The 15,289-nt window shown below is 46.7% G+C and overlaps 1 protein-coding gene across 1 annotated transcript in view; it reads left to right on the plus strand.

Moving 5' to 3' along the window:
- Positions 1 to 901: 901 nt before the first annotated feature.
- FYB2 (FYN binding protein 2) overlaps positions 902 to 15,289 on the plus strand; it is a 38,509-nt gene continuing 24,121 nt past the window's right edge. The window contains exons 1-9 of the mRNA XM_040408828.1: positions 902 to 991; positions 1,159 to 1,729; positions 3,211 to 3,390; positions 7,080 to 7,116; positions 10,660 to 10,760; positions 11,826 to 11,865; positions 13,756 to 13,854; positions 14,762 to 14,862; positions 14,948 to 14,987. Of these exons, the coding sequence (XP_040264762.1) occupies positions 902 to 991; positions 1,159 to 1,729; positions 3,211 to 3,390; positions 7,080 to 7,116; positions 10,660 to 10,760; positions 11,826 to 11,865; positions 13,756 to 13,854; positions 14,762 to 14,862; positions 14,948 to 14,987 (1,259 nt within the window). The remainder of the gene's footprint in view (positions 992 to 1,158; positions 1,730 to 3,210; positions 3,391 to 7,079; positions 7,117 to 10,659; positions 10,761 to 11,825; positions 11,866 to 13,755; positions 13,855 to 14,761; positions 14,863 to 14,947; positions 14,988 to 15,289) is intronic.

The following is a 15,289-nucleotide window of genomic DNA, read 5'->3' on the forward strand; positions in this document are numbered from 1 at the left end:
CGAACCCGCACACGAGCTTCAAAATATGAAATTCGCTCATCCCTAATATGCTCCCATTGTCTGATAGGTGCAGGTCCTACTGCTCGGACCCGCACATATCTCCTAAACAGAGCCCCACAACTGGTGGAGGGCGCACTGCGCATGCGCAGCCGCCCAGCATTTCTATGTGGCTGCCTAAAAAAGCCGAGCACCGGCTCGCCCATTTTCGTCAGGCCCATAGAAGCGAATGGGAGCGTTGGCCGGTCATGCGGGATATGCTCCCATTCACTACTATGGGGAGAGCGCTCGGTGGTGGCTGGACCGGAGTCCTCTAGCCACCACTTTTAGGGCTCTGTTCTTGATATAGGTGCGGCTCCCAGCAGTCTCAGATGAGACCACCCCTTTAATGGTGGCACGCTCAATTTGAGGTGAGATGGCGTATCGCATTGTACCCAATGAAAATAGACTGTCCATGTAATGCATGAATGTGCCGGGTCCTCCAATGCATGAGTCACTGAGGGACACCGCAGCATAGTGCATGAGAACAGATACATCTCAGGAGCTTTCTTTCTTTTCTGTGAATTGTTTGTGCGGTTCTTTTTTTGCAGATTTCACCCTTTCAATGGAAGAGTGAGACCTGCGAAAACAAAAACCGCAACTAAAACATGCACCTGTGTGCCGGAGCCCTTATGATGTTTTTTACAGACCACACAGAGTCGCCAGACCAGCGGTGATGATGATACTTGACCTGATCCCTACCCCTGGCTGCTCCCACCGGCTTTGCAGGTCCCAGGTCTGTCTGCTTCAACATCCTGTTTGATGTGAGGCTCGTGACGTCTGCAACCAGGGACTGTCCGCAGCGGTCAGGTGTCACCCGTATGGCATATCGCTTCTGGGGCCAGTGATTGACTGCAGCGGTCACATGCCACACGTTAAACCAGATGCTGAAAAGGAGGACGTTTGGGACTTGCCGGTGGCAGAGATGGAGCAGGAACCCAGTGACAGGGATCAGGTAAGTACTGTATGATCACCACCGCAGGTCCGGCCACTTAGTGGGGTCTGTAAAAAAAAAACAAAAAATATGGACAACCCCTTTAAGGTCTATTTACATGTTGTAGGAAAATATAATCGCTGTTAAAATAATACGACTAACCATTGAGGCTTTCTATCCTACTTTAGGAGGAGCCGTCAGATTTTAAGTCCCTGCGTGAAAAGTTTCAGAGTGCCTGTCGGACCGATTCCCTGCCAGTGTGCATCAACCAAACAGAAGAAAAGCCAATTCTACCTCCAAAAATTTCTCGCATTCGATTCAATCCAGCACTTCAAGGCGTCATTTGCTACTTGGAGAACCAGGTCCCTGTAGCCGCCCCACTTATTGCAACCAAACCTGAGCTGCCGCCCAAACCTGAGCTGCCGCCCAAACCAAATGGCCTTTCCAAGGACACATTTCTTGTAAAGACCAACGACATGAAGCTAAGCAAAGTTTTTAGGAAAACTCTCTCCGTTACGGACTCCACAAGGACAAATGATGCTGGGATGTGTATGAATCATCCGCAGGTTTATAGGCAATCAATGCCAGCCTTCCAAGATCCTCCACTAGAGCCCAACCAACAAGAAGTCTATGAAGATGTGATCTCTGCTGAGCATCCTCCTACACCCATCAATAACCTCAAGATCGCGGGAAGCAAGCCTCTGCCAGCTATTGAGGGTCTAAATTCAGTGAAGATGACCAGTACTCCTGTTCCAGATGGTATGGTTCGATTTATCTAAACACATCTTGGTGATTGAAAACCTCCTTAGACGTCCTGAGATTGACTGTACTGTAGCTAGCAAGGTGGCAGGTAAAGGAGCAGCTTTCACTAGAACCTGTGTAGTCTTTCCACCATGCCAAAGGGAGCCTCAGATGTAAGGGACCAAAAGAGGAGAAGTCAGGTCGTGGTTAGTAAGATGTAGGTCATTGTGTGGCCCATTTCTTATACAATCTTCCAATCGAGGCCAATGCGTCGTAACGTCCCTTTCCAAGATTTGCTATGGGTCTTCATGGTTACTTCTTAAGTCGCGGTGCCTGATGACCATTGGCTCCATTAGTACTAATTGATACTGGGAAGATAATAAAAGATTATGCCCATCTCAGACTGTGAATCCCAGATGTGGGTCCTGCATCTATCTGTCAAGATGAGCCTCCCGAGCCCCTCCAACCAGCAGGCTGTGCTAAAATGCTTCCATAGAGCTGACCGCCTCTGACCACTTTCTAGGGATATTTGGGGGTCCCACTATTTATGTCTGGAGCTGGGCCGAGCTGGAAATACTCCTTTAATGAATTGGGAGCAGGGGTGCACCTAGCCTTTCTGCTGCCTGAGGTGAAAACTGAAACGGCCCCCCAATGCCAATTTCTTGACCTAACCCCTTCCCTCCAGCCCTACTGTTAATGATATACTTGGAAAACATTCCATGCAGAGCCACAGCGCCACATACTGTGCCCACTTTGCTTCCCAATACTATACTGCAGAAACAGATAATCCCACTTCCGCTTCCCCCTCTTGCCCCTACCAGGTGCGGCCTGAGGCGATCACCTCACCTGGCCTCATTGGTGGTGCACCCCTGGTCACGGACCTGGCCACTTCAGTGGCCATGTTTGGTCCACATCACTGACCAAATTGGTGCAACTCTCCATGGTTTTTCCACTGAACCACGGTCAATGGAAAATTACTTATGTGTAAATAAACACAAGTCAATGGGTACGTGTGCTCTCCATGATTCGCTGATGTGGGAAAGAGGACTTGCCTTAAAATTTGCACAGACCATTACATTAATGTTTCCCAATCTGTCCACCATGCTGTTTTCAGTCACTACTATCTAACGGGGACCTACAGCTCTTTCCCATTGTGCCCATTGTTTTTATTTCTTTATTATTTAGATGGAGGATGATTGACATTATTATTTCGAGATACAGCGCCATCCTTGTCCACAGGCAGGATGTGGTACTGCAGCTCTATCCCATTTAGGTGAATGGGTCTGAATTGCCTTCCATACATCAGTTTCTCCACTCCAGCTAACAGAATTGTGCCGGGGACCCCCTATTTTGGCCTAACAGGCCTAGAAAAGACTTGTCCTGACCAGACGCCCCTGTAAATACCAGTCTTGACTGGGTCTGAGCTTTGTTACAAATGGTTACTCTGTAATGTTTACATAGATACATTGTCTCCTTGTTACTTTGGATTGAATTGACAGATAATTCTGCAGAGGACAAAAAGGAGAAAGAAGTGCATAAAGTCCCATCGTTAAAAATGCTTCCATCAATCACATCCCTGGGACCACCCCCCTCCAAACCTCCCCGACCCCCGAAAGTGGATCTCCGCGCTTTCTTCACTGGCAGTTCACAGCAGAATGGGGCGAGCAATGAACCTGAAGGTAAGTGCAGGGCAGATATGGGGGGCGCATAGTATGTTCTCAGGTACACCATCATATAGATTACAGACCCCCAAATGTCCAAAAGAAATTTATGATCAGGGGCGCAGGGATGACAAATGGTCTTCTACCCTCCCAAAACGTGCTTTACAGTGCCTTGCAAAAGTATTCACCCCCTTTACTTTTTTCGTATTTTGGTGCCTCACAACCTGGAATTAACATGGATTGTTTGAGGATTTGCATCATGTAATTTACAGAACCTGCCGACAACTATGAAGAGGTTTGTATTTTTTTTTATTGTGAAGCAAACAACAAATAGGGACAACCAGGGCATACATAGCTTTAGGTACGAGGACAGGGGGGACCCTACCATCCAGGGTCTCCCCTGGGATAAGGGATAGATGGGGGTAGCAAAGGGCTATTGAGGTCCAACCCCATATCTTCAATTATCTTTCCCCCCTCTCCTCCTCCGGTATGCACCTATAGGGTCCCAAATTTTGTTTTTATCTGGTCCTTAGATCTATACTACTGGCCAATTTCGTATATGTATTATTGGGTCTTTATCCCTTTTTGATAGGAAATAATAAATTATGTAGTTTTAGGAGTTATTCTTTCTGCTGGACTTACTATTGCTCTACATAACTCTACTACATCAATTGTATCATATAGCTGGATTTTTTCTAAGCAAACAACAAATAGGACAAAATAACAGAAAAGGTCAATGTGCAGAACTATTCACCCCCCTAAAGTCAGTATTTTGTAGATCCACCTTTTGCGGCAATCACAGCTCAGAGTCGCTCTGGATAAGTCTCTAGGAGCAGTTGCCACATCTGACCTCTGGGATTTCTGCCCATTCCTCCTTGCAGAACGGCTCCGGCTCCTTCAGGTCGGATGTTTGCCCTTGTGAACAGCAATCTTTACGTCTGACCACAGATCTTCTATTGGATTGAGATCTGGGCTGTGACTCGGCCATTCCAACACATTTCCATGTTTCCCTTTAAACCCCTCCAGTGTTGCTTTAGCCGTGTGTTTGGGGTCATTGTCCTGCTGGAAGGTGAGCCTCCGTCCTGGCCTCAGATCACGCACAGAGTGGGGCAGGTTCTGCTGAAGAATATCCCTGTATTTAGCACCATCCATCTTCACCTCCACCCTGACCAGTTTCCCAGTCCCCCCAGCATGATGCTGCCACCACCATGTCTCACTGTGGGGATCGTCTTCTTTGGGTGATGTGATGGGTTTGCTCCAGACATAGCGTTTTCTTTGATGGCCAAAAAGTTCAGTTTTAGTCTCCTCAGACCAGAGCCCCTTCCTCCATACATTTTGGGATTCTCCCACAGACCTTTTCACAAACTCACGACGCGCCTTATTGTTTTTAGCTGAAAGTAATGGCTTTCTTCTGGCCACTCTGCCATAAAGCCCAACTCTATGGAGCGTACGGCTTATTGTCGTCCTCTGTACAGATCCTCCAGTCTCTGCTGTGGAACTCTGCAGCTCCTCCAGGGTCACCTTAAGTCTCTGTGCTGCCTCTCTGATTAATGCCCTCCTTGCCCGGTCCGTGAGTTTTGGTGGGCGGCCGTCTCTTGGCAGGTTTGCTGTTGTGCCATGTTCTTTCCATTTGGTTATGATAGATTTGATGGTGCTCCTGGGGATCATCAAAGATTTGGATATTTTTTTTATAACCTAACCCTGACTTGTACTTCTCCACAACATTGTCCCTTACTTGTTTGGAGAGTTCCTTGGTCTTCATGGCAGTGTTTGGTTAGTGATGCCTCTTGCTTAGGTGTTGCAGCCTCTGATGTGTATATGTAATGACAGATGATGTGACACTTAGATTACACACAGGTGACATCATGTCACTAATTATGTGACTTCTAAAGGTAATTGGTTGCACCAGAGCTTTTTATGGGCTTCCTAACAAAGGGGGTGAATACATACGCACAGGACAATTTTCTGTTTTCTATTTCTAAACAATAGTTTTATTTATATATTTTTCTCCTTTCACTTCACCGACTTAGACTATTGTGTTCTGATCCATCACATAACATTCAGATTGAACTTAAGGCTGTAATGTAAAAAATACGAAGAAAGTCAAGGGGGGTGAATACTTTTGCAAGGCATTGTATATAGAAACATGGTGCGTGGTTAGCTGGATTTACTGTAGCTATTGGCAATGGGCAGGTAGTCCTGAAAAAGGACCGAAATATTATCAGTAATCCTTTGTACCTCAGACAACAAACTAATTAAGAGAACCAGCAAGCTTGAGGGCAGCTCTGGATGTGAATGGAGTAAAATACATGATATCTCCAGGTTTTTTTCAATTGTTCAACCAGTGCACGTTGAGGGTTACTTACAAAGATTTTTATGCCAGTTTTTTTGTACGCCTTTTCATAAATGAGGCAAATCCTCCGCAGAGCAGAAGGGGAACAAAGGCTGGCATAAAAAACAGACTTTGTAAATGACCCCCATTGAGTATTTCAGGGATGAGTGCAGGTGATGCACATATAGACACACACGGCTTTGTGTGCTGCGTCCTCCACTGTGTGCAGGATAAACTTTAGAGTATTAGCCCAACACAAAGCTGCAGATTACCCGAGGGAGAAGCCGAGGCCGCGCAGCGCGCTTCATTGGTATCGCCGGTATCAGACCATATTATTAGGCAGCAGATGATGGCGGCATTATAACAAAGCGCACATGAGGATCCATAAAGACAGACTTACAAAAATGTCTTTCTTGCGCGTATTGGCCAGAATGATTGCAAACAGATTCTGCAGTCGGAGGAGGAACAGCAGATAGCTCCAGCCATACTGCCCATATTAAAGGGAAAGTACAGTGTAATACCCTCATAACTCACGTCACTGCTGTTAGCTTTAGATCATCCCTACTTCACAATATGTAGATCACAAAGTGTCCTCCAGCGATCAGCTGTGATCTGTGAGGAGACCTGGCAGTAAGTAATTCATTTCCCTGCAGTGCCTCCAGAGGAGAAACAAAGCATTACACAATGTCCATTTATATGAATGGGATGTCTGTGTGATACAGGACAGGTCCTCCAGAGTGGGAGAGGTTCTCCAATTCTATTCAGTCAGCGGAGCTCATGTGGGGAGCAGAAAACCGTCAGACCATTTAGTGCCCAACCAAATTACTTTCTTCTTAAATTAAAGGGGCTTTTTTTTTTTTTTTTTTACATTTCCAAACAGCCCTATTAAACTACATAGGGTGTAAGGGGTTCTCATTTAAGACCCTCATCAGAAAAGAAAAGACCATTTTCTTCTAAGTAAAATAACAGATCTCAGATGGAAATGGCTAAAACGAATGCAAAATTAGTACAGCTGAGCATAACGGATGCTTAAAATTAAGAATACATATTTTTATTTTTTTTTGGTTTTCTGTTCTGAGGGATCTGCCGCGGAAACCCGGCCTAAGAGGATCTGCCGCGCACTATCCTGGACATGCAGAAGACATGAATTTGTAACTGATAATAAAATCGCAGATATTTTGTCAGATTAGCAAATACCGGGTTTATAGTGACCTGCAGGGGGCGCTGTATTATACATGAATTGTCAACACATCGAGAATTATAAACCCTGCATTTTGCTAATTGCTAAGTTATTTCTATTTCATTTGTAGAATATCTGTCAGTTAATAATTTCTTTTCTGTTTTTACAACTTTTTCTTGCATTTTGAAACTTTAGAGTTGTCTGAAGTAGAATACGAGCAGCCGACCCCAAGGTAGGAAATGTCTCCTACATTTATTCTATTCTTAGGCCTCTTTCACACGACCGTTGTGTGCACCCGTGGCCGTTGTGCCGTTTTCCGTTTTTTTTCGCGGACCCATTGACTTTCAATGGGTCCGTGGAAAAAACGGAAAATGCACCGTTTTGCAGCCGCATCCGAGATCCGTGTTTCCTGGCCGTGAAAAAAATATGACCTGTCCTATTTTTTTCACGGCCAACGGTTCACGGACCCATTCAAGTCATCGGGTCCGTGAAAGAACACGGATGCACACAAGATTGGCATCCGTGTCCGTGATCCGTGGCCGTAGGTTACTTTTTATACAGACGGATCCGAAGATCCGTCTGCATAAAAGCTTTTTCATAGCTGAGTTTTCACTTCGTGAAAACTCAGAACCGACAGTATATTCTAACACAGAGGCGTCCCCATGGTGATGGGGACGCTTCTAGTTAGAATACACTACAAACTGTGTACAAGACTGCCCCCTGCTGCCCAGTTTGAATATCATTGGTGGCCAGTGCGGCGCCCCCCCCCCCTCTATTGTCATAATAGGTTGGTGGCCAGTGCGCCCCCCCGCCCCCCTCTTTTGTAATTATTCGTTGGTGGCACAGTGTGCGCCCCCCCCCCCCTCCCTCCCTCTATTGTAATAATTTGTTGGTGGCACAGTGTGCGCCCCCCATCGGCCCCCCCCTCCCTCTATAGCATTAACAACATTGGTGGCCAGTGTGCAGCCTCCCATCTCCCCCCCCCCCCCCATCATTGGTGGCAGCGGAGTTCCGATCGGAGTCCCAGTTTAATTGCTGGGGCTCCGATCGGTAACCATGGCAACCAGGACACTACTACAGTCCTGGTTGCCATGGTTACTTAGCAATAGTACAATAGTAGAAGATTCATACTTACCTGCTGGTGGCTGCTGCGATGTTCGTGTCCGGCCGGGAGCTCCACCTACTGGTAAGTGACAGGTCTGTGCGGCGCATTGCTAAATGAACTGTCACTTACCAGAAGGAGGAGCTCCCGGCCGGACACAGACATCGCAGCTCCCAGGTAAGTATGAATCTTTTACTATTTTACTATTGCTAGTAACCCGCTGCCACCAATGATCGGGGGGGGGGGGGAGATGGGAGGCCGCACACTGGCCACCAATGTTGTTAATGCTATAGAGGGAGGGGGGGGCCGATGGGGGGCGCACACTGTGCCACCAACGATTTATTACAATAGAGGGAGGAAGGGGGGGGCGCACACTGTGCCACCAACGAATTATTACAATAGAGGGAGGAAGGGGGGGGGGGGCGCACACTGTGCCACCAACGAATTATTACAATAGAGGGAGGAAGGGGGGGGGGGGCCGCACTGGCCACCAATGATATTCAAACTGGGGAGGGGGGAGGGTCTGCCCCCTGCTGCCTGGCAGCCCTGATCTCTTACAGGGGGATATGATAGTACAATTAACCCCTTCAGGTGCGGCACCTGAGGGGTTAATTGTGCTGATCACGGCCCCCTGTAAGAGATCGGATGCTGCTAGGCAGCAGGGGGCAGTCATGTACACAGTTTGTAGTATATTCTAACTAGAAGCGTCCCCATCACCATGGGAACGCCTCTGTGTTAGAATATACTGTCGGAAATGAGGTTTCACGATCTAACTCATATCCGACAGTATATTCTAACATAGAGGCGTTCCCATGGTGATGGGGACGCTTCAAGTTAAAATATACCATCGGATTGGAGAAAACTCCGATCCGATGGTATAAAAGGGACTCCAGACTTTACATTGAAAGTCAATAGGGACGGATCCGTTTGAAATGGCACCATATTGTGTCAACGTCAAACGGATCCGTCCCCATTGACTTGCATTGTAATTCAGGACGGATCCGTTTGGCTCCGCACGGCCAGGCGGACACCAAAACGACTTTTTTTTCATGTCCGTGGATCCTCCAAAAATCAAGGAAGACCCACGGACGAAAAAACGGTCACGGATCACGGAAAAACGGGACCCCGTTTTGCGGACCGTGAAAATATACTGTCGTGTGCAATAAGCCTTACTGAACCACATCGATCGATAGTCCCCATGATCCCTGCTCTGTGACTAATCCTTCACTTTCTCTTTACATCGCCCATCAATGTGTGATCAGTGGGGGTCTGATCCTGGGGACAGGCACAACGACGGGTGCTGCAGCTCAGCCCTGTTCACTCGGACACAAAAGTGCACCAGTGTCCCTGGATAAAACCCAAGTGGCCCCGGCCCACACACCGCAGTGGCCCCGGCCCACACACCGCAGTGGCCCCGGCCCACACACCGCAGTGGCCCCGGCCCACACACCGCAGTGGCCCCGGCCCACACACCGCAGTGGCCCCGGCCCACACACCGCAGTGGCCCCGGCCCACACACCGCAGTGGCACAGAGTCAAACCCTTCATCCTGTTGCTTAGAGGGTTTCCCAGAGGCTGGACCCCAATGATCAGACCAATAAATTGCTACTTATGTGGCAACTTTTGCAATGAATGGACTTTGGCCACGCCCCTTTTACTAAAGGATTCCATGACTTGGTAAAGTAATTGCCGGCAGGTTTCCTACTTTTGGCGCCTGCTTCTGTCAGATAGGGGCAATGTCTTCTTTATGGGAGACACAGAGCAGTCCTCAGGCGTTGTGTGGGGCGTGACCTCACTGGAATTTGGAAGATGTAGGCCCCACCCTTTGTGCACTAAATCTTCCATTGCCTGAAGCAGGGATGCCCAACCTGCGGCCCTCCAGCTTTTGCAAAACTACAACTCCCAACATGCCCGGACAGCCTACAGCTATTAGACTACAACAACAAATTGTAGTTTTGCAACAGCTGGAGGGCCGCAGGTTGAGCCTGCTGCGGAAACACTAAAGCCGATTTTCATAAGAACAGGTATTGTTTAATCAGCAGGATCAACCCCACCAGCAGTATGCATACTTCAGTAGTGATGATCCTGATGACAGGTACCTCTTTAAATCTTCTCATAAAAACTACTTTCATAGATTCAAAGCCTTAAGGGTACGGCTACACAGTGGATGAGTAGAGGTGAACCCGTAGAAACGAATGGGATCACTGCTAGATCTCTTGCAACCGGTGTGGTGGTCCCATTGATTTCTATGGTATTACCGCTACTCTGTGATCCTGGCCGCCACCAGTGTAGCCGTACCCTAAAGGCCCCTAGGACAGAATGGATAGCTCATTCTATAGAGGTCCCCGGAGAAAATATTATTAGGGGCCCCTCCCTGCTTTTGAAAGCGGCATAAGGAGACTAGCTCAGGAAAACCGGAGTACGGATGGTAGATGAAAATAATATAGCTTCATTGTATTCAAATTGTAATAACCGATTCTAAAACACTACCGCCATATAGTGCACGAATAATAGCGTCATACGGAATGTAACTAATGCTGCCATACAGTGTCCAAGTAGCGCCACACTGTCCAGATAGTGACTTGTGTCCTAATAATGCTGCCACACGCTGTATATTCCCCCCATTATATTCATTGCCAGAACCGCCGCTGTCTGACACCCGCTTCTATTCCAGCTCGGCCTCGGAGGACGGCCATTTATATGACGTGGCTTACAGCCCTAAAGGCTCAACAGAAAGCGACTCCAATGTCTACGAAGTAGACGCCAATGACTGCGGTATGTAATGTTGCCGCCATTTTGGAAATCTGTGAACTTGCTCATGTTTGCGCCCACTTCTGGGTGTAGGGCGCTTGTCCTGAATATATCCCAGATGTGGGCGAGACCTTCTCTGAGTCCCAGAAGTAATGATCTCCTGCTGACTGAGGTGAGGTCCAGCTTATGTCTGTACATGTGACTGTGTGTGCTGACTTGCTGCAGCTGTCAGGAAATGCTGGGAGTTGTAGTCTTGTACCTGCTGCAATTCAAAGACAAGTGTTGTAAAGCATGAAAATGGGAACCGTCCTCCAATACCCCCAAGACAGGTGGGAACCGGTCTTGTGTCCAGGAATCTTAATCATTATAGCATAAAATCTTTCTAATATACTGGTATCAGTGCCGCACAATGTTCATAATGCTTGCTGTCAGTGAATGAAAACAATCCCTGTTTAATTCAGTGGATGGAACCCCTTCCCACTGACACAGGTGAACGGCTCGTTCCAGTGTAATGTCTTTTAGTGTTTATTATGATTGGTTTTTTTTTGCTTCTCAGATATAAACAAAAATGTTTCTATTTACTAACAGCAAGCAGAGATCTTGAAAATGGGGAGGGGGGATTCAAACACAAAATCTGTTGATTAACGAAAAGTTCTAGAAGTTTTATTTACTCTTTAAGTTGAGGCTCACATGGCACCAGGTGCCGTCTATAGGGCTGCAAAGTTACAAGGATCCTTGTGCCAAAGACGGCCACATAAGAAGATGCCAGTGTTGTAGATGGTAGGTGAGGTAGGGTGAGCTTTCCCCCCAGGCTTCCATAAAAAAAAGTTTTTGAGGTTGTCACAGCCCCGCCCATTATTTTTGCCAGCAGCAGGAGGTCATTTGACCATGCTGACTACTAGCTGATCTTGCCTGGGTCTGTATGCCGTAGGAGACGACTACAGAATATATATATATATCATCTTCGCTGTCACGAGCCTTTAATACAGAATTGTTGAATCTCATCCCAATTTACCGAAGCTTTCAGGGACCCGTAAATCTGACAACCAGAACATCCGTAATGAATTGATGTCCTTTTTTTTTCTCCAGACGACCCTGAATCTGTGAATCTGGCACCAGAGGACTCAAGGTACAGCAGGTGACAAGTGATGGAATTTAAAGGGGGTTCCCACTATACACTCTGAAGGATTAGGCATCAACTTGGCAAATGGGGTTCAATGTGGATAAATGTAAAGTTCTGCCTCTTGGTAGTAATAATCTCCGTGCTTCATATGTCCTCGGGGAGGTAACACTGGAGAGTCACTTATAGAGAAGGATTTGGGTGTCCTTGCGGATGGTAGATTAAATTACAGCACAATGTCAATCAGCTGCTTCTAAGGCCACCAGGATACTGTCATGCATTGAACGAGGCACGGACTCGCGGGGCAGGGATGTAATATCGCCACTTTACAGAGCGCTGGTGCGGCCTCATCTGGAATATGCAGTTTAGTTCTGGGCACCAGTCCATAGAAAGGACGCCCTGGAGCTGGAAAAGTACAGAGGAGAGCGACCAAACTGATAAGGGGCCTGGAGGGTCTTAGTTATGAAGAAAGATTAAAAAAATTGAATTTATTTAGTCTTCAGAAGAGATGTCTAAGGGGGGACATGATTAACCTGTACAAATATATAAATGGGTCATACAAAAACTACAGTGAAAAGCTGTTCCATGTAAAATGCGCTCAAAAGACAAGGGGGCGCTGCGTCTGACTCAAGAAGAGAAAGTTCAGTCTCCGGAAGCGTCAAAACTTCTTTACTGTAAGAACAGTGAATCTGTGGAATAGACGTCCTCAGGACGTGGTCACAGCAGGAACAGGGGACGGGTTTATAAAGGGTTTAGATGAATTCTTAGAAGTAAACAACATTAATGCTTATGGAAACGTGTAGAAATCTGAGTCTCACTTCCTTCTGTGATTCGTGTCCCCACCGATCCCCTGGTTGGACTTGGACTTATGTCTTTTTCAACTGTATCAACTATGTAACTATAAATATTACTCACTGTGCAGTGAAAACTTCTCCAACATTGTGTTTTCAGTCTTCGCAATTTCTAAAACCTCTGCTTGCTGTAACAAAAAAACAAAAAACGAGCAAAAAAAGAAAAGAAATATTCTTTGTTTCCATTCCCAGGCAGGTTCTGGCCTCGCCCGGCTCATGCAGGTGATGAATTTGTTACAGTGTAACAATGTAGGCAATTTATTGTGAGCGGTTACAATCTAGCGCAGTGTAATTACAACGGCTCGTCCCCATTCAGTTGTAGTTAGGCTTGGTTCACACTTCAGATATTTGATCAGTTATTTCCATTGGTTATTGTGAGCCAAAACCATTAGTGAAGCCTCCACAGAGATCAGGTATAATGGAAAGATCTGCTCCTGTTCTGTTTTTGACTCCCAATAACTGATGGAAATACCTGACCAAATAACTGAAGTGTGAACTTGGCCTTATACTGCTCCGTCTCTACAAGCGAGATGATGTGCAGAGCGGCTATCCCTTCACACAGCTGATCAGCAGGAGGCGCCGATGGGTATTAGATCTTCTATTATGACGGAATGTAATATGGAATACCTCTTATAGGCTTCCGTGGTGCATGCCGTCATAGAATTCCGTTATGGTCCATGGTAACGGAATCCATAATGGGATTCTTCGATAAACCGAATGCCTAGTTCTCAGTCGGCCCCTGCAGAGATCTCCTCCACAGTACCAGTCTTTATCCAATCTGCCACTTACTGTGTCGCTATCCAGCAGCCACGCAGCGCGCCGGCACCTTCTCATCTAGCCGTATACACGGAGTGCCAGCCCTGCTGTGTTCATAGAGACATCTAATAGACTTCTATACAGACCAATCCAGCATTCCAAACCTAAAACCCACCACTTGGGCATATAGAAGAACCAGAAGTCCCAGCAAACCCTACATGTGGAAATACCGCTAGTCGTCTGCTAGATAAGAGCTGCGTTATACTATTTTATGTTTGTGTTGTCCTTACAGAGGTCCGGAGAGTTTTGAGAAGCTTTTGGACATCAGGAAGCGCCTGTGTGCAGAATTACTTACTAACCGCCAAAGTCAAGTGCTGGACCCCCAGGGGCAGTAAGTAGCCACCGGCGCTACCGTATAATAATACTGTATCCTAAAGGAACTACTGGACGGTGTATAAAACAATCTTCCGGGGCTCATCAGATATAGCCTGATGTACAGTACGAGCCTCTGATATCTAACCTCAGGCACCCCCCGGTGGTAATACGTTCCACTATAATGCCCCTAGTAGTTATAGTATGCAATCAGTATTTGATGCCCCCATGTATTTATGATGCCCGCATGCATTGCCCCAATAGTGCCTCCAGTAGTAACGATAAAGAAAAAAAGATACAAATACTCACCTCGCTCTACGCTGCAGTATTCAAACGATGGGTATAGGAGCTTCAGGCCCTGGGCGGCCACCCAAAATGCAAAATCACGTAGGCATCTTAAAAAAAAATATGTATTGAACAAAGCAGAAAAACCCTTTAAGGCATAGTCCATAATATAAACTACATGAAGCTTAATGGGTGACCTCGTCCCTCGTTCTGCCACCTCCGAGGCTCCTGACTACCTTTACTCTTTCCATTCAAGCCTAAAGTAGTCAGATGAGATTGTCCGCTGGGTGGACTGAATCTCTGGGAGTCCTTATTGGGGGAAGCCCTCCCTGTTTTAGAAGGCAGCAGAAGGTAATATTGCAATAACAGAATTTAAACAAACTATTGTCATATAGTTCACAAATAACAGTGCATATGGTATGTACCGAATGCTGCCATACAGTGTCCTAATAATGCTGCCATACAGTGTCCTAATAATGCTGCCATACAGTGTCCTAATAATGCTGCCATACAGTGTCCTAATAATGCTGCCATACAGTGTCCTAATAATGCTGCCATACAGTGTCCTAATAATGCTGCCATACAGTGTCCTAATAATGCTGCCATACGCTGTATTATCCCCCCATCCACTTCTATTCCAGCTCGGCCTCGGAGGACGCTGATTTTTATGACGTGGCTTTCAGTCCTGAAGGCTCAACAGAAAGTGACTCCAATGTCTATGAAGTAGACGCCAATGACTGCGGTATGTCGTGTTGCCGCCATTTTGGAAAATTTTGAACCCGTTGTGACCTTGCTGTAATTAATTTGATGTCATTTTTGTTCTCCAGACAACCCTGAATCTGTGAATCTGGCACCAGACTCTTCAAGGTACAGTAGGTGACACATAATGGAATGTAAAGGGGGTTTCCACAATAGGTTCTGGCCTAGCCCTGCTCATGCAGGTGATGGGTTTGTTACAGTGTAGCAGTATAAGCAATCTTCCGTGAGCAGTGCAAAAGTCCAGCACAGTGTAATTATATACTTTAATAGAACGAGCAGTTGAAATTACATTGCGCGGCCTCTACAAGCGAGACGCCGATACCCCTTCAAATAGCTGATTGGCCCCGAGCCGCGCCCCCACCCATCTGATATTGATGACCTGAGGATAGGTCATTGATATCCTTGCACTG

This window comes from Bufo bufo, chromosome 9, assembly GCF_905171765.1.
Source record: "Bufo bufo chromosome 9, aBufBuf1.1, whole genome shotgun sequence".
Classification (NCBI taxonomy): Eukaryota; Metazoa; Chordata; class Amphibia; order Anura; family Bufonidae; genus Bufo; species Bufo bufo.